Source organism: Ilyonectria robusta (genome assembly GCF_021365365.1).
Source record: "Ilyonectria robusta strain PMI_751 chromosome Unknown BGZ61scaffold_8, whole genome shotgun sequence".
NCBI classification, from domain to species: Eukaryota; Fungi; Ascomycota; class Sordariomycetes; order Hypocreales; family Nectriaceae; genus Ilyonectria; species Ilyonectria robusta.
This window is the reverse complement of record NW_025764442.1, coordinates 764,290-787,428: the sequence shown is the minus strand read 5'-3', so window position 1 is coordinate 787,428 and position 23,139 is coordinate 764,290. Positions and strand designations below refer to the sequence as shown.

General features: G+C 51.8%; 9 protein-coding genes across 9 annotated transcripts; 4 read left to right on the top strand and 5 right to left on the bottom strand.

Moving 5' to 3' along the window:
* Positions 1-10: 10 nt before the first annotated feature.
* BGZ61DRAFT_349954 (uncharacterized protein) lies at positions 11-3,056 on the top strand (the record flags this gene model as incomplete). The annotated part of the gene is made up of 2 exons (XM_046240185.1): positions 11-1,570; positions 1,626-3,056. The coding sequence occupies 2 exons, from the start codon at positions 11-13 to the stop codon at positions 3,054-3,056; spliced, it is 2,991 nt and encodes a 996-aa protein (XP_046105337.1).
* Positions 3,057-3,354: 298 nt separating this feature from the next.
* Positions 3,355-3,786, top strand: BGZ61DRAFT_349992 (mitosis protein DIM1-domain-containing protein; the record flags this gene model as incomplete). The annotated part of the gene is made up of 1 exon (XM_046240191.1): positions 3,355-3,786. One exon carries the CDS (start codon positions 3,355-3,357, stop codon positions 3,784-3,786), a length of 432 nt encoding a protein of 143 aa, XP_046105336.1.
* Positions 3,787-5,420: 1,634 nt separating this feature from the next.
* On the bottom strand, positions 5,421-5,937 carry BGZ61DRAFT_531624 (uncharacterized protein; the record flags this gene model as incomplete). The annotated part of the gene is made up of 2 exons (XM_046253736.1): positions 5,421-5,857; positions 5,925-5,937. The coding sequence occupies 2 exons, from the start codon at positions 5,935-5,937 to the stop codon at positions 5,421-5,423; spliced, it is 450 nt and encodes a 149-aa protein (XP_046105335.1).
* A 773-nt stretch (positions 5,938-6,710) lies between these two features.
* On the bottom strand, positions 6,711-7,766 carry BGZ61DRAFT_477083 (uncharacterized protein; the record flags this gene model as incomplete). The annotated part of the gene is made up of 5 exons (XM_046248856.1): positions 6,711-6,937; positions 6,997-7,087; positions 7,312-7,514; positions 7,585-7,697; positions 7,738-7,766. 5 exons carry the CDS (start codon positions 7,764-7,766, stop codon positions 6,711-6,713), a joined length of 663 nt encoding a protein of 220 aa, XP_046105334.1.
* A 1,496-nt stretch (positions 7,767-9,262) lies between these two features.
* On the top strand, positions 9,263-10,919 carry BGZ61DRAFT_576056 (ankyrin repeat-containing domain protein; the record flags this gene model as incomplete). The annotated part of the gene is made up of 1 exon (XM_046256213.1): positions 9,263-10,919. The coding sequence occupies one exon, from the start codon at positions 9,263-9,265 to the stop codon at positions 10,778-10,780; it is 1,518 nt and encodes a 505-aa protein (XP_046105333.1). The 3' UTR covers positions 10,781-10,919.
* A 3,707-nt stretch (positions 10,920-14,626) lies between these two features.
* BGZ61DRAFT_449900 (uncharacterized protein) lies at positions 14,627-16,433 on the bottom strand. The gene has a single exon (XM_046245672.1). The coding sequence runs from the start codon at positions 16,352-16,354 to the stop codon at positions 14,789-14,791; it is 1,566 nt and encodes a 521-aa protein (XP_046105332.1). The 5' UTR covers positions 16,355-16,433; the 3' UTR covers positions 14,627-14,788.
* Positions 16,434-16,806: 373 nt separating this feature from the next.
* BGZ61DRAFT_350203 (lignostilbene dioxygenase) lies at positions 16,807-18,372 on the bottom strand (the record flags this gene model as incomplete). Its single annotated transcript, XM_046240209.1, has 1 exon — positions 16,807-18,372. The coding sequence occupies one exon, from the start codon at positions 18,370-18,372 to the stop codon at positions 16,807-16,809; it is 1,566 nt and encodes a 521-aa protein (XP_046105331.1).
* Positions 18,373-18,957: 585 nt separating this feature from the next.
* BGZ61DRAFT_576055 (uncharacterized protein) lies at positions 18,958-21,374 on the top strand (the record flags this gene model as incomplete). Its single annotated transcript, XM_046256212.1, has 5 exons — positions 18,958-19,045; positions 19,206-20,484; positions 20,543-20,826; positions 20,906-21,190; positions 21,337-21,374. The coding sequence occupies 5 exons, from the start codon at positions 18,958-18,960 to the stop codon at positions 21,372-21,374; spliced, it is 1,974 nt and encodes a 657-aa protein (XP_046105330.1).
* Positions 21,352-23,136, bottom strand: BGZ61DRAFT_493319 (cytochrome P450 monooxygenase; the record flags this gene model as incomplete). Its single annotated transcript, XM_046250636.1, has 6 exons — positions 21,352-21,544; positions 21,606-21,772; positions 21,830-21,940; positions 21,991-22,344; positions 22,384-22,841; positions 22,905-23,136. 6 exons carry the CDS (start codon positions 23,134-23,136, stop codon positions 21,352-21,354), a joined length of 1,515 nt encoding a protein of 504 aa, XP_046105329.1.
* Between the last annotated feature and the right edge of the window lie 3 nt (positions 23,137-23,139).

Genomic DNA, 23,139 nt, shown 5'->3' with positions numbered 1-23,139 from the left:
GTACTCGACCATGGCCGCAAGCACGAGTTCGCGGCGCCTCCGCATTGGTGTCGATGTCGGCGGCACCAACACTGACGGCGTCATCATCGACCCTTTCCAGTCTGCGGCCCAGGATAAAGGTATTTTGGCCTGGCACAAAGCGCCCACGACAACAAATCCTAGCCTCGGAATCAGCGAGGCCATCACTGCCATGTTCAAAACTGCGGCCATCAAGACCGAAGATGTAGCAAGCGTGACCATCGGGACGACTCATTTTGTCAACGCTGTGGTCGAAAGAGATGCTGCCAGGCTTTCTCCCGTGGCCGTCATTCGTCTTTGTGGACCGTTTTCCAAGCACACACCTCCATGTGTGGATTGGCCTGACGACATGCGCGAGTTGATCCTCGGACACTATGCCTTATTGAAGGGCGGATTGGAAGTGGATGGACACTTAATCTCCGATATCGACGAGAGTGAGATCAAGACACAGTGCGCCGTTATCCGTGAGAAAGGGATCAAGAGCGTTGTAGTTATCGGAGTTTTCAGCCCCATCGATACTGTTGAGAGACAAGAGGGACGGACGGCGGACATCATCAAAGCAGAGATCCCAGGATGTGATGTCGTCTGCTCAAAGGAAGTCGCGAATCTTGGCTTCCTCGAACGAGAAAATGCCGCTATTCTCAACGCATCTATTCTACCATTTGCACGCAAAACGATCCGGTCATTTCACGAGCCCGTCAAACGACTTGGCTTGAACTGCCCAGTCTTCATTACGCAGAACGATGGTACCGTGCTGTCTGGAGAAGTCGCTGCTCGACTGCCTATTCGAACATTCTCGAGCGGTCCTACGAACAGTATGAGAGGAGCTGCCTTTTTGGTACAGGGTGAGCCGAACGAGTCCATGATGGTGGTTGACATTGGCGGCACGACTACCGATGTGGGAATTTTGCTTGCAAACGGATTCCCCCGTCAACAAGCAGCCTATAGCAATCTTTCAGGCGTTAGGATGAACTTTTCCTGCCCAGACATCAAGAGCATCGGCCTCGGCGGAGGCTCCATTGTCCGGAAAGAAAATGGTCTCTCCATCGGTCCAGACAGTGTGGGATACAAGCTCCCCCAGGAAGCTGTTGTTTTTGGTGGCAAAGTCCTGACTACAACTGACTGTACTGTTTTGGGGAACCCGGACGCCAAAATCGGCGACCCTGAGTTGGTCAAGGGTGCATTGTCGGAAGGCGAGCTCATAAAGTTTAAGACGTTGGTGAAACACAAGCTGGAGAAGGTCATCGACACCATGAAGACTTCGATTGAAGACATCCCGGTTCTTCTGGTAGGAGGAGGCGCGGTCATTGCCCCAGATGAGCTCAAAGGAGCGAGTAAAGTATTGAAGCCGCAGTGGTCCCAAGTGGCGAATGCCATTGGCGCTGCCATGGCAAGAGTCAGCGCTGTCGTTGACACGATCAAGTCCACTGAATCACAGACAACCAAAGAAATCCTCGAGGAGGTCAGTAATGAGGCTATCGAGAGAGTAGTCAAGGCTGGAGCCGCACGCTCATCCGTTTCCATTGTGGAGCAGGAAACCCTGCCGCTTCCGGTGAGTCCAGCAGCAATCTTCAACCTGACAATGGAATCTAACCAGTGTCACATAGTACGTCGCGAACAAATCCCGGTTCATCGTTCGTGCTACTGGCGACTTTGACTTCGCTCGAATTGATCCCACTCCGGAATTGGTTGATGAACCAGTAGAGCCAGGGCAGGAAATGGACAAGTACGAAAAGATAGCGAAGAACAAGAGCTCTCATCAGGACGTTGGCGAAGATATCGACATTCTTGCCTATCGGCCCAATGTCAAGGACCGCGTCTGGTCCATCTCCGAAACCGACCTAAACTGGATCGCTACCGGCTGCTACATCCTAGGGACTGGAGGAGGTGGCTCTCCCTATTCATCAATGATCCGAATAAGAACCCAGCTCCGCAACGGGGCAACCGCCCTCATTATTAGTCCAGATGACTTGCCTGACGATGCCCAAGTTGGTTGCGGCGGAGGAGCAGGCAGCCCCACCGTGGCAATTGAGAAACTCGCCGGCGACGAGCTTCTTGAATCTCAGACAGAACTTTCTAAAATCTGCGATAAAGCGGCGACACACATGATTTCGGTCGAAATCGGCGGTGCGAACGGTCTCGGAGGGCTGGTTTTGGGTTGCAGCACGAGCATGGACATTCCTACCGTGGATGGAGACTGGATGGGTAGAGCATACCCAACAAAATGGCAGACTACGCCCGTGGTCTTCAAGGAGCGTGACACAATTTGGTCTCCCATTGCTGTCAGCGATGGCAACGGAAATGTGCTCGTCATGCCGAAAGCGTCCTCTGATACCCACGTTGAGCGCATCATCCGCGCTGCTCTCAGCGAGATGGGGTCCATAGTGGGAACTGCAGACGCCCCAGTAACAGGGGCAGAGACGAAACGCTGGGTTGTGGAACACACGCTCTCTCAGTCATGGAGAATTGGCCGAGCAGTGGCAAGGGCGCGACAGGAGAACAGGGTCGACACCGTGGCTGAGACCATCATCGACGAGTGTGGAGGTCCTGGGGCAGGCAAGGTTCTCTGGAAGGGGAAGATTGTCGGCGTGGAGAGGACGTTGAGGAACGGCCATACCTATGGAGAGTGTCTCATTGAAGGAGCGGATGTGAGAGATGACGGAGTTGACGCGACTAGGGACAAGCCTGCACAGTTCAAGGGCCTCGTCAAGATCCCGTTCAAGAACGAGAACATCGCTGCTCTGCGTGTCCACCCCGACCGCAAGGAAGAGCTGCAGGAGGATGTTCTCGCCATTGTCCCCGATTTGGTCAGTGTTATTGACGCGCAGAACGGAGAGGCTGTGGGCACGCCCGAGTACCGCTACGGATTGCTGGTGATTGTGCTGGGCATCTCGGCAAGCGACCGATGGACTGGGACGGAACGGGGCATCAAGATCGGAGGACCCGAGGCTTTTGGGTTTGAACACCTGAAGTATGCACCTTTGGGCAAGTTTGTGAAGCCGAAGAGCGTGATTGATGAGTTCAATGAATCGTCTTAGCGTTGTTGCGGGCTGTGAATAGTGGACAGGCCCTGAATGACAGTGCACACCAGAGAGAGATAAGCTTCGTGTGGTTCGTGCAGCTCCGACAACACACCCTGCAACGCGAACCTTGAAACGCGAACCCAGCAAGGTATATGCCGAGGTTTAGCCGGCGCCGCCTGAAGACATCTGCTGCAGTTTGTCGCCCAAGGCAGTTCAACCCCACCATCCGTCGAAACTCGTCATCGCAACCGACTCGCACCGACAAGAACACTCCCCAGATTCGCACTCCCCAAGTCCTCTACAAACTTTTGCCATGGGTTCCGTCGTCCTCCCGCATCTCAACACCGGCTGGCACGTCGACCAGGCCATCCTGTCCGAAGAGGACCGCCTGGTCGTCATCCGCTTCGGTCGCGACTGGGACCCAGACTGCATGCGCCAGGACGAAGTCCTCTACAAGATCGCCGACAAGGTCCGCAACTACGCCGTCGTTTACCTCTGCGACATCGACCAGGTTCCCGACTTCAACCAGATGTACGAACTCTACGATCCTTGTTCTCTCATGTTCTTCTTCCGCAACAAGCACATGATGATCGATCTGGGTACTGGTGACAACAACAAAATCAAGTGGGTGTTGGAGGATAAGCAGGAGCTTATCGATATCTTCGAGACCGTCTATAGGGGAGCAAAGAAGGGACGTGGTCTCGTCGTGAGCCCGAAGGATTACTCTACCCGACATCGTTACTAGATAACGTTTTGACTGGGAAAACGTATGTCTGGACTGGTTTTGGGCAAGACAGAGGAACCCGCCTGCAACTTAGGGCTATGCATTGATTCCCAGGTGTGCAGGTGAGGAAGTTTGGGACGCTGTGGTTTGAGATGGCTCACCCACCATGGGGCTGCAGTCGAGCAGTCGAGCAAGGCAATATTGCGCTCGGGCCGACACAGTTGCGCAGCTCTACGAAGTACATGAAGCAAAGTTGGTGAGAAATCCTGTGCCTTTACAGTCACTCGCCTGATAAGATCTAATAAGAAATGAATAGCTGGTCCTCCCAAGCTTGGAGGTCCCGTTCACCACACGTCTTGTTCAATCCATCGGATGCGCCAACTGGCACCCTGTAGGACCAAAGAATTCAACGGAATTCCAAGGTGACGTAGAACTGGGTATCATAGCCCCTAACCAATATTCGTGTGCATCGAGAAGGGCGACAATGCTGTAGAGTCCAGCTTCCCCGACTGGCTAGACAGGATAGGTCATTTCCTACCAATGCCCATGCCAAATCGCTGTAGATGCCGCCAGCCAGGTTTAGCACGCGCGTAGGAGAGATTTTGGATCAGGACCGGTCGGATCTATCACACCTTGTGTACCTACGCGAAGGGGCAAGCCCTTTCCCGAATCCACCATCCCATGAAGCGGTGTCGTATCTGAATTAATCCATGCCGTTGAGACGAAAGGCGGCCCAGGTGGTAGCCTCCGGACTTCAGTCCTGAAGACCGTCACTTTCAAGTACAAGGAATCGATGTCTAGTGATGAGTTTGCAGTAGTCGCCCGCTCGATAGCTCTATTTGTCACCCTGCTTTTCTTAATTCGTGTGGAGAGACGTTTGTCGCAAAATAGTTTGAACATGTTGTTGCCGTTAATGGGAGTCATTTCCGACAATTTTAATGATTAACGGGGAAAACCAAAACCGCTGCAAAAACTCCTTCCCAAGAGACTAACTAGCTTCATGGTGATGATGATGTCCCAAAAGTCCGCCAAGGCTTCTTATCCGGGCCGTCACTCGATCCATAAGAGGCCATTGGCAAAGTCATGATTGCAGCCGACCCACCCTACACTTGTCGGCCATCCCCCTACGCAGCCCCGTCATGCGGGATGTACATTGGGAATATCCAGCCTAACGAGGTCTTGCACTCACCGACCTGTCATGGCCCACTCGTATTCTCCCTTGACTGCTCCCCAAATGTCATGGGTGAGAGTCTGGGGCTCGAACAGCAAGTTCCATTTTCATGAAGGCATCAGACTCCGCTTGTTGGCGTGCTGGCTTGTTCAACAACTCTTGGTTTCTGAGCTTGATGGACATCTTTGGAACTCATCAAAGATTCGACTTTCTCTCGGTTGCTGTCAGGTACCGGAATGCGAGGGATACATCCAGGCCTCCCTGAACGCCGGATTGAGCAAGACTACATCCCATATCTGCAGCTATGCTGACGGAAGCCCTGATGACAGCTACAAGTAGCTAGGACAGCCGCCGGTTAGCAAGATCGGAGATCAAGAAAGTCACAACCCCCTCACCACCTTACAGTTGCTATCTAGTAGCTGGTCTGCCCTCTTCACTCCCGTTGCGTGTCAAAGCCCTGACAGTTGCGAAGCGGACAGGAGCGTCACTCAGTGGCAGCTGAAGCAACAAGGCGAGTCGGGGCTAACGCTTTGCATGATCCAGTAGCTCTTGGAACCTTGGTATTCCCAGAGAGAGTCGTGGAAGAGCCCATGGTTTTGCTTTTGCAAAGACTGGAACTCCCTGGAAGCGGGTTTCGCCTCTCGGCTAGGGCATTGTTGATTCGGGCGGTCGTAAGGGGGGCATTGGTGATAATCTCGTGGGAAGGGTTTCGGAGAGAGGATATCGAGGGTTTGAGAGGTTGGAGGGGCTCGGGGTTCGGGGTTCGAGGGTTCGACAGGTTCGAAGAGTTTGGTATTCGAGAGGTTCGAGGAGTTCGGGGTTCGAGGAGAGGAGTTCGACGGGTTCGGGGTTCGATAGGTTCGAGAGGCTCGAGGAGTTCGGGGAGTTCGGGGGTCTTTAGAACGTATACGTATGTGTTTTCTAAAAGAACTGAGGTTAGAACCTGAAGTGGACTGGTAGGAGGGCGGCCTAAGTCTGCTATAAATACCGTCAATACCCATGACTGAGACTGTGGTCTTGCGATCTTTGGCGCTCTAACATCAACCACGTTCCCGTGGAGAACATCTTTGGCCGTCAGTCGCCGGCACTTGGAAGTTTCCTATAGATGATAACCTCGGCCAGATCATCAAGTGATGGTTTCCCATTGCGGGAGGGAAGCCAGTGGTAGTTGGCCGCCTCCTGCCTCCCTGAAAGATCGGATTTGCCGCGGGTCCAATGGCTCGAGCAGTCTCAGGTGTCGGGGACTTTATGCTGGCAATCCTAGATCATAGCCCTTCCCGTCAGTGCTAAGCAGCTTTCGGTGGTTCATATTGGGAAGATAAGATGTGTGACTTGTCACTGTCAGTTGCAAACATCGTCAAAGATCAGGAGTCGACGATCAGCAGCTTACCTTCTGTCGCCACTGGCTTCCCAAATGTGTGGAGGGAGTTTCTAACCGCCCGGTAACGGTGAAGCCAAGTGGTTTTATTCTGCCTCATACGAACTCGTGTCAGCGATCTGTTCCATCTAGAGGCATTTCGACGAGTCTCTCCATGGGGGGTAGTGACATCAGAAATCTCTCCCCTTCCAGTTGGTAGATCGGCAATGGGCTTCGGTCTTCACCCCCCCGCCTCAAGTATAGTTTATCGATCTGTTGGCTGCTCGTAGTGGTACCTTTCGTTTCGGGATTCGTGGAGTTGTTCAAGATGCCGCTGGGTGAGTTTAATGCGATGGAAGTGGAAGGTGTCTGAACTTACTAGAGATGTTGATTTAGCCAGAATCAACCCTTCAACAGCTACCGAATGCTTCGACGCTTCGACGCACCATACGCTTGTGATTTGAGTTGGGTTGAATGATGTGATTCTCGTCTGCTCCCCATGCTGGCAAGCTTGATCCTTGGATGACCAGCAAGAAGGTCCTGGCTGCTTTGCTGTGGTCCAACAGAACGGTCTCGAGTGCTCCTATCTCTACCGTTGAGCAGCTTGGCTGCTCTAAGGCATTCTGGGAACACTGGTGCTATCTCTAGGCACGAGTCAGAGTTAGCGACTGCGTACTGGATGTGTTTGGTATCAAGGAAATACCTCTGGCCCCTTCCAAATCCAAGCGGACGTTCACGGTCGAGTCTCGATGGTCGGGGCCCTTAGCTCGGTGTCTGCTTAGCCTAAGATGAGTCTGGTACACGTAATTAGTTGTCTAGCTTCACTTGGGAGATCTCTCCCTGGAGAATCTGGCTGGTCTCGGATTCTACGAGGTCTAGCTGACTTCCTTGTCGGCATCACCGACCAGTCACGACTGGGATGACCATCCTGGCCCGCATTACTCCTCGAGGTGTAGAAGCGTTCGAATACCAGCCTCAAAGGCTAGCTATTCACGGTAGTCCTGTGGTGGGACGATACCAACAGCTCTGTCGCGTCGTGGTGGTCGGGTAAAGACAGAGAGGGGGGCGGGGGTCTTGATGGGGCAACTGGTCGAGTATCGACGATGATAGGGCTTCGAGATACATGTCGATAGGTATGTATTGAAAGTAAACGGTGTTTCTTAGACTGATTCGCTGGAGGTGATCCGAGGAGGGGATTGTCGGTGATTCTCTGGTTGGGGACTGCACAGGGGAGATTTAGAGGTTAGCTGGACTGCGCACTCATTGCCTCTATCCAGATTGTAGGGCTCACCTTTGGAATCCGCATGCACTTGTATTGCTTTGATGAGCTCAGGATGCTCTGGTGCAATTATTCTGGAAGAGTTGTGTAGCTGTTCAGGATGCAGACCGCGTGGGCCACTGCACCTGGAAAAAAGAAGCGCCAACACCAAGGACTGGATCTGACCTCGTTCCCCTTCCACCACTGCATTGCATTGCTAAGATTTTAGGCTATGAAAGGAGATTCAAGCCATTTGCCATCCCACCATTACGAGCACTGATGTCTACGCACCAACCAGAAGTGTAAAAGCCCCTACCCCCCTTTCCTTTGTCTTCGCATTGTCGAGCCAGAACACGAACCAAAGCCAGAGGTTTACAAGCCCAAGCGGTGGCAGAATCAAAGCGAGTGATGGTGTGTTCTTGTGCTGTCTGGTGGACAACGATTTCAGGTCCGGCTTTGGGGGGTGGCCTTGGCCAAGACCAAAGGGCCCAGGGCGCGGAAGAGCAGCACGGCTGTGCATGCGAACACAACGATGTCTACAAATCCCGAAGCATGCTAAAATGAAAAGAAATTCTACAGTAGTGATCATTGATGATGCATTCTCATTCTGCAGACATGTCGACACGCGTCAAGAGGGAAGACGGGGCTTAAGAGACCAAGGAGTTCGATTTCAGCACAAACGCATTTCATTTCGCCATCTCGACCGAGCCTTTATCACCCGCCGTAGGAACAGAACGTCTTCGGGTGGTCACAGAAGGGAGTGTTGAGTTTGTAGACCTACAGCTAACAATCACAATGCTGGCCATGGAGTTGGGATGCCACTACGAGGGGGATATGGGATGTTTTGAATGATGGTAGAGGTGATGAACTGAAACCAAGGATCACGATCGTACTCACGAAGGTTTTTTCGACTCACTAAGGTACCTAGATCAGCACGTAGTGCTCGTAGGGTGGAGTGGAGCAAGATGGTCAGCGAGGAGGGAGGGGAGAGGCCTAAGGCTTAAGTAGAGACGCGGCTGGTCCAGGGCTCAGGGGCTCGGACACAGAGCAAAGCCACCCAACCCATTGTCAATCCTATTCAAGCACAAGGGATGCACTAGAACTATTCGGGCCTTTGCCCTGAGCGTGTGCCTTCATAGGTGAGGAGGCTGGTCAGGTGTTTGTACCCAGAGCCGCCTCCTTATTGGAACACGCCTCGTTTCTGGTTGTCCTGCCACCTCGCCCGAATAACAGCAGCCCGAGTTGATGCCTCCTGTGTGTACCCACCTACAACAGCTGTTTACAGCTCTCTGTTGTTTGGGCCCCTCGAATTTCTCTCACCTTTTACACGGGCGAGCACCTTTCTCGTCACCTTTCTCATCACCTTTCTCGTCACCTTTCTCGTCACAACACACTTCGAAAACATCACCGCCTTGGATCTATCTAGGCTGGCATCAACTTCATCCGAGCCGTCTCTCTCGAGACTTCTATCTCTTCAGAGCCCCTCAGATCCTCAACTCGTCATTGAACCATCTCGACTTGGTGTTATAGCCCTTCCCCTTCTCGACGTCTGCCCGACGTTTTCATTTCTCAACACTCGGCCTCGATCTGACCCCAAAACACTTTCCAGCATACGTCCTCGCGCACACCGTCTTTCATCCTTTTACCCCTTTCACTCGAGAACATCAGCGTCTTCATCCTCTTTCAATCTCAGCAAGTGGTCGTTGCTACCATGGAAATCGACGACGAGGCCGAAATCATGCTCAAATCTGTAATTCAGCCGTGTTTCGAGGCTGTTACGCTCGTCGATACCTGGGACGTCGACACCCCGGACTCAAGCCTACCTGTCCACGAGACGTTTCCATTTTTCTCGAAATTCCCCAACGAGATAAAATGTATGGTCCTCGAACAGATGCCGAGAGTTGATTTACTCAACATTCGTTACACTTGCAAGATGTTGAGTGAACTTGCATTGGACGCACTGGTTACGCGGGACTCAACGAGGAGAGCCCCACAGTTCCTGTGGTGGGCTGCCCTCTTCGCTACCGATCAAGAAGGCGTCAAGATGATCAAACGTTTCAACACACGCAAGGTCAAGGCGGCCAGTGTCAATACAATTTATTGTACCAAGGATCGTTACTGCACCGCCCTTCACCTTGCGGCTGCCAGAAACGCCCTCCCCATCGTCGAAGCCCTACTCGAGATTGGGGCTGATGTGCATGGCACATCACGCAACCTGGAGTCCATCCTGATGGAAGCGCTTGGGCCTCGGTTTGAGATTTCTGGACATCTCAGATCCATGATCCAAGACAAAGCCAGTCTAGACTGCATTTTGCAGAGTTCGTGGCAGCCACTCTTTGTCCCGGCCGTGCTTGGTTCCTATGGCGTCCAGAAAATCTTGCTGGACAAGGGAGCCTCTGGTTGCTTGACGTCGCCTGTCAATAAAAGTAACTTGCCCGTTATCGGGAGCTCTCTTTTGAGGCCCAAGCCTGGCTCGATGTTACTTACGCTACTCCATTTGCCGAGCATACTGGTGGTGATGAGCGTCATTTCCCTCGAAGTCAGTCACCGTCTACACCTGGCCAATTTCCAATGCCCCGGCTCTGGGTTTACGCCTCTTCATCTGGCTGTCCTGAACGGGAACCATCGCGCGATCGGATTTATGGTCGAGCAAGGATGTGCCGTTAACGCTGTTGACCGTTCGGGCGGATCCCCGTTGTTTCGAGCCGCTGAGATGGCCGCAGCCCACCCTCGTGGGGACTTCCGCAAAAAGGCCTTCGAAGCCCTTGAGGGCTTGGTCACCTGCAACGCCGACCTCAACCAACATCACGCAGGAGTCCAGGGTGAGACTGTGTTGATCAGGTTGGCTTTTCTGGTTCGCCACCACTGGAGACGACGCCACGCTGATATCAAACGAGTCATCGAGTATTTGATCCGGTCTGGAGCCAGTGTCAACGATCGAGACAATTTCGGTTCCACCATGTTGAGCGTCTTCTGCAAAGCGGTCAAGGCATCGAAAGGGAACCGAAGTATTGAGGCCTACTTCTTTCGACTGGTCAATGTCTTCGGCGCCGACCCCAACTTACACTCCATGCCGCCCGCCGGGAACGTAACCCGGAGCCTGGTCGGAATGTCCATTGAGCTTGACAGCATCCACCGATTCACCACTGCCCTCGACCAAGCCGGAATGAGACTTCTATCTCATGAAGTCGATCATGTTTTCGATCTCTACGTACGTGTCGCGCACTAGAACTCGCGGTACGATATCGTGGGGCACCACGGAAACAGCCTCAGTCAACAACAGGTCGATCGAGCCTTTTCCACTCTTCTGACCACCGACAAAAGAGACGGCGAAGAAAGGTTTACCACCCTCAGAAACAGGTTTTCCGCCACCGGAGGGTTCGAGTTTATCTTGTGGTCGCTCATTCCCTCTCGTTCGTGGACAGTTACCAAGCTTATCAAGGCCATTGTGGCAGAGGATGTTTTCAATCCCGACTACGTCAACTCCCAGAAAGGGTTCCTCCATTTGCTGGTGGAAAAAGTGGAAAATATCAATTCCAGCGAGCGCAGCGAGCGCTTAGCCATCAAGTATATTGATTTTTTCTTGCAAGCTGGCTCATCGTTGTTGTTGAAGGATGGCAATGGCCGCACACCACTCGATCTCTTGAGAACCTTCTCAACAAAGCGTCCAAGGTTGGAGCGTTTCCTCGAGAAGGAGATGGCTCGCATTCAGGGATAGGTGTTGAGAGTTGAGAGCAGGCGGCTCGCATGTCGCGGGCAAGACTCCGCAACTGATCGCGGAGGTGGTACGCATGTACGAAAGGCCTGCAACGAGCAGGCAAACACGGATTGAGTCGCTTTGGAACTGGTATTTCAGCCTTGAGGGGAACGTGGAGGTGGTACGCATGGACAGATGGCTTGCGACGAGCAGGCAGAGAGAGGTTGAGTCAATTTGGAGTCAGGATTTCAGCCTTGAGGGCAACATGGAGGTGGTACGCAGATGCAAAAGGCCCTGCAACGAGCAGGCGAACACGGGTTGAGTCGGATTGGAACCGGAACTTCAGCATCGACGGCAACAGGTTCATACGCACTGAAGATTTGCAACGACGCACGAGGGATGGGCGGATAGTGTGCTTGGAAAGTAGTTGCCAACCCTTGAGGACAGATGGACGCATTCATCGCGACGCTGGAAAGGGCTGGCGGCGAAGATTTGAGGAGAGCTTGGAAAGTAGTTGCCAACCCTTGAGGACAGATGGACGCATTCATCGCGACGCTGGAAAGGGCCGGCGGCGAAAATTTGAGGAGAGTTTGCACACATGTATGGAAAGACGGATACTTGCTACCATCGTCTTGAAGGTTACTACTAGGAAATGATTGCTATCACGACTTGTGCACTTTGAGTGACTTTGGGCTGTCTCTAGGGTTCAAGGAGAGTGAAGTACTGCATTGACATCTCTCGTCTACTAATGAACTGTATGAACGACGTGCTATGTTGGTAATTATCGTGACTTTGGGGCTTGGTGTTGCAGAACACATTTCATACGCAGCAGGGAGTCTTGCAGTCGTGTGCTGCCAGTTGGCACTCGAGAGCGGGGATTTCAGACGACTCTAGTCTACGAAGCAGCGTCTTCTGCCCGGAATCAAACGACGAGGCAAGCTGGGGAGCAATGGGATTTTGGAATCATTCTTGTGCGTTGTGGCCCTCCTCGGTGAACCAATGTGGACCGAAGGCTTTCAGGGCTTGACCCGCCACAGCAAACGGAGGGGAGCTTTTCCCCGTGGGCAATAGGGCGTTTGCATGTGCATGTGCTCCGCTTCAAGGTGAGAAGACGAGGCTGCTTTAGGCTGATGTCCTGTCAGGTGGCGTGGCCGAAAGGGGGTGGTTGGAGCATGGCATCAGCCATTGTTGCCTTATTGTGTCCCGTGCTGGGAGTGGCGAATAGCCTCAACGTATCTAGATGCGGAAATTGGATGGTCTAGTACTGTTCTATTGTCCTCGTGGGCTCTGTTCACTAGTGGCCCCGGTCTCCGTCTTTGTGCTGCTGTGTGGCGCCTCCCCCCTCGTCCTTCTCGATCCCTTCATGTAATGTTCCTTGGAGGGTTACGGTTGAAGTTCTTTGTACCGACCTCACAAAGCACTGTCTTAAATAGTGAAGTAGTAAAAAGTTGTGTCCTGGCGAGGCACGGAAGAGGAAGCAATCTTTGCCGTGCGTGGATCGACGGGTAGGATCCTCCGCGCCAGGATCTGGTTGTCTCGATGACTCCCCAATGAAAAAAAAACACCATTGTACAACACTAGAATGCTCTGTTGCACGGAAATTTTGCGCCTCTCTTGATGCTTCGGTCTATTTCCAGCCTGCTGTGGTGGGTGGTGCTCTGGACGCCAGGTGGTAGTGGCCTGGAGGGGCTTGGGGTGGCAGGCCACCTCCCCAAACCTGCCAACAACACCAACAATCACGACGACATTACCCACACTCCCACGAAAGAACCCCTTCTCAACCAGCTTTCAGTAAGCCCAAAATTGTATCTCATGCCACAGATTCGACGTGACAGGTCTTGCAAGCACTTGGCTGTTGCTAATTAAAATTCCCGCCACAGAGACCCAAGATTAAGTGCTTCTCGATGCTCCCAATGTGCCCTTCTTTTCAGAACGCGACGCGATACGCTCGACAACTTCGAACCGATTACCCGAAGAAACGACAAGTGCGGCCTCTGCTTAATGTGTGAGCTCCCTTTCATTCTATCGCCGAGAATATTCACCTAGGAAGGGGGGGGGGGGGGGGGGGGGTTCGTTTTGCTACTTCCACCAGAGAGCCGCAGATTCCTCCGAGCCTTGGTATACTTGGCAGATCCACATGATGCTCTTCCAAGGGCGCTTTGGGATTATCTGCTGGATTTTCTGATGCCCTGGGCTCCATTTGTCTTTCAGGGGAAAGACAGGTGTTGCCTGGCGAGAGGAAGGACGAAGGGGATCCGACCAGTCTTCGCCAAGAGACGGCGAGAACATGCAGGCTCCCGAAGATGCCAAAGCCCTTAGCTGGCTCTCCATCGTCTGAAGACTGCCCTGATCATCCCTGGCAGAACTGGTATGTCCGTGGACCTCGCGTGAGAGAAAAACACTGCTTTGAACTTCATCGTCCCCTCACTGACCAGAGACACTGCTCTACCCAGCTTAGGTGATTCGACCAAAACATTTGTATCGACTGCTCGATACCAAACATGATCTCTCTCGAGAGACTGACGACCAAGAACTTGAGAATGCGGGCTTGATGGGGAGTGTTGGCTTGTCACATCACCAGAGCATTTCTGCCAGGTACGTTGGCCTGGAAGCATGGGCTCGGCGTCATGAAGAATCTACAACTAAGAGAGTAACAGCAGACTATATTTCAAAGGTTGGCGAGTCCGTTGGCTGAACGATCTACACCAGGTTATGCGTTGTCTGGTTCTACACAGATTGCTAACATATTTCGGGCTCAGGCCCTTGGCAGATCGCGATGACGGCCAGGTACGACGACGAAAACGACAAAATCCCTCCCGATACTATCAAGATCGACAACCCCCTCCGTATAGAAGATTCTATGAAGAAGAAGAGCACGCTCAGCCGGGGAGGAGAAGGAAAGACACCATCAGGCAACTTGCCCACGTTAAATGCTGGCCGCCGCCTCCAGTCCTTGACGCCGCACAAGGGCCAGTTCCCAATCCAAGGAGCTCAGTACGCAGACATCCGAAATCACGAAACGAGGCATCGCTGCGACTGTGAGACCGTGGCTGGTCTTGATGGAGTACGTCTCACTCAAGCCGACAGCAAGCGTTAAAAGGGTGCTGACATCAGAGAGAACGGCATTGCGCGGTGGCTTCTGACCAACGATTCCATCAACGATTCGGCTGGACTTTCGAACCCTTGAGACGAGCTGATGGTCCAACACGTTCCACTCCCAAGAGGCACACGAAGAGTTTCGGTTGAAACTGCAAGCCGATATGATTGTTGTTTTCGGTCAAGATGTGGGAAAGATTGCGTCGCAAGCAGCGTTGGCCCAGATCACGCTTCCACTCGTCCTCCAGTCGTCTTCTTGGGGCATGACATTGTCGACTGAGTGCTAAGATATCTCCCATTTTTTTTTTAATTCTACGGATGTTGTTTCGCAGGCAGCTTGAGACTCCATGACCACCGAAAGACCATTGCAACTAACACTGAGTACAGAGTTGGCAGCTTGCCGACGTTCCTGATCATCCGTAACGATACGAGCTTTTACAACACCTAAGCAAATGCGTCGCCATCCCTACTCAGTGCCCACTCCGCCAAAACCCCAGCACTTTCCTCGAGCTCGTCCCTACATGCCATCAGCCATCGCCAGTGCGCCTCCGTGTCGTCAAATTCACGAATCCACTCCTCACACCATGCGTCCATATCCTCACCGGCCCAGCCAGTGTCGCCCTGTCGCTTCGTCCTTTCCCAAAGATCCTTCCACTGCGTTTGACCAAGCCTAAGCAGCGCTACGTCGGCATAACTAACTATGTCAAAGATGCCCAGGCGAGAGCAGGGCATATGCCTCAGGATGTGCTTTATCTCGCTGTTGTATTCCTGGGGTGCTCCAGCTCGTACGGTGCTCAATTTACCCCAGCCGCTGTTTAGTTGATGGGAGAGCACGGCGAGTTGGATACGGATGAGATGTTGGATCCAGTCGAGAAGCACTTTGTTCAGACATTGGCGGCCATTCTCCCGCGCAAAACAGCGATTACACCTCGATTCGTTCAGAAGCGACTCGGTGATGTCCCTGCTGTCCCAAGTTTGGCTTCCACCTCGGGTACCCGTGGCTGTGACAGGTTTCCAATGCGGATATATCCCGCCGAATCGAAAGTCCCGGATTTCTTTCCAGCAGGCACATCCAGGGCAGCGCACCATATACAAAGTCCAAGGCTGATCGTAGGCATTTTTACGATAAATTCGGAACAATGGTAGTGCGACCGTAGGACGCTTGCTTTCCAACCAGTTTGAGAATCCTGGGAACCATCGATCCAAGTGGTTTGCGAATGCAACTTGTCGGCTGGGAACTATTGGCAATTTAGAGGTACCGCCGTATCCATTGGCCCTCGGCTTCAACTGTCCTCGGAGATATCGACACTCATTGCACCTTCGTAGGCGGCGCTTATTGCCGCAGCGCTCAAGTTCGATAGCCAGTGCGTTTTTGTCGAATATTTGTAGTTTATGGGCTGTTGTGACCTTCTCGAATTCCGCCAGGCTCATCCCCTCAAATTCACTGATTCCACACCTTTTGTAGAGCTCGAGTGTGGTCGCCGAGGTGACACCAACGAAGCCCTGCGAACCTTCGCCGGCCGTGACACAAACGAAGTATCGTTTCCGGAGCGTCTTTTCGCTCAACGAGGCCGCTTGGGTCTCACCATTCCGCAGATGACGTCTCAGTCGGCGTATGTGCCCATCAGGCTCCCAACTAGTAATCGCCATGGAAGCCAAAGAGCCGGGAATTAGCTTCCGATAACCGAGTCGTAGGACAGAATGGTTGTCGAAGTACTGATGGGGAAGGAGGCGGAGACAATCAGTGCATGCCCAGCGTATCGTACTCCATTCTTTTCCATCCCATCCTGGGCTGAGGTGATTGTCTCGCGAGCGAAAAACGGGAGAAGGTCCACCGTACTTGTCCAAACTTTCGAGAGCCAGCAGTCTTTCTACAAAATGTTTCTGCTTCGGTTCGATAAGGCAACGGAAATGGGTGCTGGCTTGGCTGATCGCAATGAGACTGATGGGGTCGAGCAGCCGGACGATGGAGCAGTGGAGTTCTGTCGGCAATTCCTCCAAAGACACCATTTCTGGCAGCTGTCGCAATAAGGTATAAAATAAGGAGTCGTAAGGAACGCAAAAGTGAATTGCTCATTTATGTTCTTTTCTATGTTCTTCAGAGCTGGCACATGGACTACGGCTGCTTACTGCGTCGCGCTACGGTGGGTGAGTCATCCGGAAGAGCAGGGCTAAGCGGATTGCGTACCTGTTCATTTTGGCCTGTGTAGGTACTTCAGTTAAGTTAGACCGAGAATGCTGGATTTCCCTTTGTGGCTGAGTGATGCAGCTGACATTTGCATCGCCCATGATCTCAGAGCTAGATTGCCAACATCATTCCAAGCTGCGAATGGCCCTCTCTACCAAACAAGCAATGATAAACGAGAATGTGAGACGAAATGGAAATTGATTTGGCTATCATAAGCGACAAAATGGATCATTTGCAGTCTTCCAAAAAGTCAATTGAAGATACCCCGTCTGTCTCAACCCAGCGGTTCCAATGCGCCCTGATTGCTGATCTTGACCTCAGGAACCTCCCGAACCATGCTTACCCACTCTCCCAGACTTGATGCATCAACCCAGTTCCCATGAATCTGTGCCTTTACATGCATAGGAAGCTGGACGATGGCAATCGGCGTCTCAAACTCCTTGGTGTCAAGAATAACCAAGTCATTGCGATTGGCGTCACGCCTCTCGATCATGGCGATGACCCATCCATCGCCTTCCGGTGCATCGGCAGAACGAGGAATGAAGATGGGCTCCTGCACGAGGGAGTTATCGCCGGCATAGAACCTGCGCGTTTTCCCAGTCTTGTGATTGTGCATAGCCAGGCCGTTGAGGCCGTGGAAGAGGTTCTTGCCCCCGTTCGACTGAGTGGGAATGAAGACGTTGAGGAATACATACTCGGTTTCCTTTGTCATGAAGCGCTCATCAATGCGTGGGAATTCCGATGGCACGTCCAGGATCATGAGCGGGTCTCGAACCTTGGTGCCAGTTGGTTGAGTCAAGTCAATCTCCCAACGAACAAAGTCGGCCTTTGCATCTGGTGCAGGCATTCTCCCATCATCTGGAGGGAAGAAAGGGAACGCGTTATCATGCACGCGCGAGGACTCAACGTAGAGTTTGGCGTCCTTGCCCTCCCATGCGCCTCCCGTGTGGATCAGCATGCTGTTCTCCCACGAGTAGACCCTGTATTCGCCTTGTTTCCAGCCCGTGGGAAGCGGCGTGGTCTTTCGTCTGGGAACGACGATAAATGTGGCTGGGAGGTTATAATCCCAGGCCCAATGTTGCTTGCCAGCCTTCATCCGTGCCACGTTAGCCTCGAAAGGCCAAAGCAGAAGGACAATCCAGTTGGGCGTGATGACACAGTCATGAATTGGGGCGCACCATGGCGACTCAACCCATTGCTCGTCATGCTTCTTTCCATCTTTGTCGAGGGCGTAGATGACAATGTCCTTGGTTGCGAGGCCTTTGGCTTCGTAGCCAAAAACGACCAACTCGTCCGAGTACGGGTCGTATTTGGGATGAGCCGTAAAGGTCTTGGCCTTGACCTGGTTCTTGAAGGGATCGTGGAAACGTGTTTCGAGTGTATCTGGGTCGACGGCGTAAGGCAGCCCGCCTTCCTTGAGTGCTAGCAGATGGCCGGCCCAGTAGACGAGGTTTGTGTTCGCAGTTGAGTCAACGGCGGCCCTGACGCATGGGTGGTGCGTGAATGGGTTGCGGTAGAGGCCGAAGAGTGCCTTCTGTGCTCGTCTTTCAAGCATGTAACGTTCCGTCTCGACGTACTTCATTTTCATATCCACGCGGCCATTGCGAATTCGAAACGCCGAGATGTTGCCATCGCCATCGAGGGGCACGTTGTTGGGATGGGGAGGAACAAAGGGGTCGCACATCACTCGATAGAAGGTGCCATCAATAGCGGAGGGGATTTCTCCCAAGACCACAAGGTCGGCGACTTCACCTTCGAGTCGGCATGGGGAGTCAGAGCCAGCCAGGTCAAAGGCGACAGGCCACTTCGAAGTGAGGTTGTGGTACTCGGTAGCTGACATGGTCAAAAGAGTTCAAATATCAGTGGTTTTGAGCTCGAAGTCACAGTCTTTGAAGTAGGTAGTCTCGTTCATTCTCTTGAAATATATGGTCCTGCCATTGCCTTTTATCCTCCTCGACTGGCGGGTAAAACCCACATTGGCGATTCCACGGTTCAAGGCTTTTGAGATTCGAGACGCATCGGGATTCACACCGCAACCTCTCTCGTTTGAAATGCTGGGGTCATAATTGGCTGCTTCGACGAACGGCAGTTGAAGGGTCCGTTCATGCCGAACATGTCAAGCTTGGAGTAAACCCACCCGCGGGGCGGACTATTCCCACCTCCTCTGTGGGGTTTTCTTGGGCGCGTATAATTGGACAATCGCACAGATGGATGTAACAAGCAAGAATTAGAGAACTCTCACAGTCGTAATTGCTATCCTGAAGGGGGATAGCCCATCAGGCCTTGCGGGGACCCCGCACCTTGATTCTGACGTCGATTCCGAATTGCCTCTTCGACTCCCGTTTCGGACGACTATCGATATGCGGTCAACATAAGCCTCGTGAAGCCGGAATCGAGCTTGCCTACAACATCTTACAGCGTTATCATGGTAGAAAATCGGAGAGCTTATTCTTGCTCAGTTTGTCCCGCTGCGTTTGTGCGTGGCGCTCACCTTCGCCGCCATGAACGAACTCGTACGTGCAAGACGCAGCCGATTGCGAAGACACGCAAAACTAATATGGAGAGGCTCAGACACAGAGCAACGGCAATTCAAATGCCCATTTTGTCAGAGTGAATTCACAAGATCGTACGTTCCCCCATGCAGTGACTCGCTTTGGTCTTAACCCACACAAGAGAACAATAGGGATTCAGCCCGTCGACATTCCAAGACGTGTGCGAGGAAGAATGGACAGCAAATTCCATCTCCGCTAAAAAGAGGCCGGAAGTTCCAAGCCTGCGATCCTTGTGCCCTTTTGAGGGGTGCATGCGACCGTGGCCAACCGTGTTCCGGCTGTTTGCATCGGGAACGTACTTGCACGTATTCCCGAGTTCCCGGCGAACAGTCCCAGTCGACACCTCAGCAACCAAGCCGGGATGGAATATCTCGCAAAGCTTCCGCTTCTATTTCAAGTTTTGACTCAAACAGTACATTCTTGGACACGAATTCCAGCTGCAGCGTGCGATTGACAGAGCCCAAGATTACAAAGATGTCTTTCCTCCTCCGCTACACTAATCCACGCAACAACACCCTTCAAGAATACTTCAATTCGTCTGCTGCGAGTAGAGAAGGCCTCAACGAATCGACTGGTAGCAATCAAGATCTTGACAGCTTAGAACCAGGCCTTCCCGATTCCGACGTCTACGGCATCCTTGATACCTGGTTTTGGGCTCACTTGGAAGACAGTGGCTCATTTGAGTTTGCCGAGAATGAATCACTCAGTTCTTTCTTGACTTTCAACACTCAATCCAGAACCGCCCGGGAAGGCACCGTCCAAGAAGGAACATCCCGCCAATCACATTACAAGGACTGTCAAGTGGAATTGCGGATGACCGAGATTATATCGGCGCTGAGATCAAACTCCAGCGATGAAAGCTCGGCCGATCATGAAGCGACAGTCTCAAAATCAGCCGAGCTTATATTCGCAGTGGAAAAAGTTGACGAATTCATCCAATCGTACTTTGAGAATTGGCATCGACATTGTCCTATGCTACACCGGCCGTCATTCAATCTTTTGACCGCTTTCACTCCGCTTATAACCGCCGTCATTCTCGTCGGGGCGATATATTCCTCGACTGAAAGCGCAGAGGCAGCGCGGGTTTGTCTCAACGCTGCAGAAAACTATATATTTCGACACGAGGCCTTTCGACGGCTCCTCGATCCACCTTCGCGTACGACATCTATCCTCGGCATTGAGCCACTCCAAGCGGGGTTTATCATTTCCATACCTCAACACTGGGACCATCACCGAGACTCACGACACAGAGTACGACTTCATCGATACGTGGATATCATCTCAGCTAGCCGCCACCTTGGCCTCCCAAAGCTGAGACACGACAATACCAACTTGGATCGCGGTTTTCCGTCAGATGACTCAGATCATAGGGCATTTATTAAAGATGAAGAGGGTATAAGGTTAGTAGAGATATATAAAGGTTTATTTATCTCATTTCTCACGATATATTTGACTCAGGTTGATGACCTGGATCTTTCTCGTAGACTCATCACACACCATTTTCCACCGAACGCCTCCACGATTGACCTTGAGCGAGATGACGGGTAGCCTTCCGTGCGACGAAGGATTGTTTTCAACGCTGAACTTTGAGCCTCAACAAGAAGAACTTTGGGTTCAATCTGTCTCCAAAATTCCCTCTATGGAGCAAGGAGTACGTTTGTTAATGGGGGATGACTGGGGCGACAACTCCGCTTCTAAATTCGGCCAGCTCAACCATCTAGACCTTTTTATTCTGATATCCGGTATGTTGAACTTGTATTGCTTTTTTTCTCTTGTCTCCGATTCGACACCTTGCAACCGCGCAGAAACTAACTTCTGAAGCTCTCCATGAAATCATCTTCAATGCCAGCGTAGCTTGCACCCTTTCAATTAACAAAACACCCTTGGAACGAGCTTTATCACGTTGGAGCCTCCTCTGGGATCTACGCATAGAGCAAACCGCGTCTTCACCCACTAGTTCCATCGGCTTCTTTCAGCATGCGGACGAATATTGGTCGTTAGCCAAGCTGATGCTTGAAGAACAAATGCCGTTGGCCAAGGAGAGTGAAGGGGAATTGGATCAAGATTCTATGGCTGAGGTGAACAGCTTCATCAAGCGGTTTGCTAGTATGAGTGTATAACAAACTGGCATTCGAGTTTGAACGATCTTGCATCATGCCATGCTTCTCTCTAGACATCCTCACTAATGAGTGATATTCCACCACTCCTTGCTACTCTTAGCCTTCCACTTCCAAGCAACTATTTAATTGTAGGCTATTATGGCAAGCTCAGACACTACGCTTCCCAGTAACTTTGACTTTAACTTGTCCGATCGCAGCCGTGCCAAATCTGGGCTGCTTAGGATAGGCAAGAACTCTTTCGCAGTGTACAGTGACATCCTCTTTTGTAGTTTCAAAAAGATCCATGTCAAATGAGGATACAATTCTTGCCAGAGTAGTATACATTTCTGCGTAGGCCATTCTTCCATGGGATTAGCGCCCGTGTATCAACGACTCGTAGAATAAATTGAGAATTAACTTACTGAATGCCAATACACTGCCGACTCCCCTTCGTAAAGCTCACAAGGTACTTCTGCAAGTTTATTCCAGATTCAGTTGCTTTAATCCATCGTTCAGGATCAAAGTTGAAGGGCTCGGGGAAAATGCTCGGATCTGTGTGGACATAATAGGTTGATTGGCTGACCGGTGTCTGACGTCTTGTCAATTACGAAATCATTTGCATCGTGCAATAAATTTATGTACTTACGCCTGCTGGAATGAGGTACTCCCCGTATTGTAAATGTTGTTTTGGCGAGACCCTTGGTAAGGGACCGATAGGCCCGAACGAGAGGCGCAAAGCCTCATTGACCACCCCATTCTATAACGCATGTCAATGGCTTTCTGGAATGAATGAAGGTTAATACTAACCAGATATGGAAGGGGCTCAAGCAGTGACAGCGGGAACCAATTTATCTCATGAGCTGGCAAAGCAATCAATTCTTGCCGAAGCTTTGTCAAACATTCTTTCTGGTCCAGCAGATAGAACATGGCAATGCTGAGAGCTCTGGCTGTAGTTTCTGTACCCGCCAATAAGATAGCAGTCCCCTCATCTACCAGACGGCTTACTGATCTCTCTGCAGGTGGGACATGAGAGTCAATTAGCGTTGACAGCATGACTGAATCAACCTGTTCTCCCTTTTCCTTGTTGGAAGCAATATTAATCTGAGTTTTGATGTCCTGCTGAAGAAGAGTGTACCCTGTTAAGATTAGTAAGAATGTTCGCTAGAACCAGAGTAGTGAGTTCCTCAGAGTTGCAACCACAGTAGGGGAAAAACGGGCCAAATGAACAAACGAGGAGATTGCCGTGACTGCTTCAGTTGCGAATATTCTAAAGTCCGGGATATCCAAAAAGTCAAAATGAGAACCGTACAATTTACGACAGATGATGTCGCCCGTCAACGCCGAAAATGCACGGTCGAGACTGACTGTCTCTCCGGTAGACATGAAACGCTCCAGGCGCTGACACAACTTGTCAACACGCTCATGGATGATCGGCTCAAGAGACACGACGGATCGTTTAGAAAAGTACTGATTCAAATAGCCCCGGCGTGCTCGATGGAGATTGTGATCAATGGTGGCGATGGACGAGGAAGGCATGCTGAATGACCCCACAGTCAACGCGTCTTTGTCCACTATTCGGCTTCCGCCAGCATAGATAGTACTGTAGTACGATAGGTCACGGATATAGATTACGTTCGGACCGATGCGTACGATGGGACCTTTGCAAAGCTAGAGTTAGCGCCAACTGGTGACGGGTTCGTGGGCATTGATAGACAAATTACCATATTTGTTGTGCATCCGGCCAATCTCCCACAGATATTGGCCATCTTGGATGACATCAAACCAGAATTCGTAAAGTCGACTGAAAGCGGCAAGCTTTGGACCAGGAATAGTGCCAAGAGCATGCAAGTACAAATTATAAAGGCCCTGGCCAAAAATGTACACGACAACGAGCGCTAATGCGAAGTACAATACTAACAGGGGTTGGACCCCCGTCACGATAGAGTCGGGCATTGT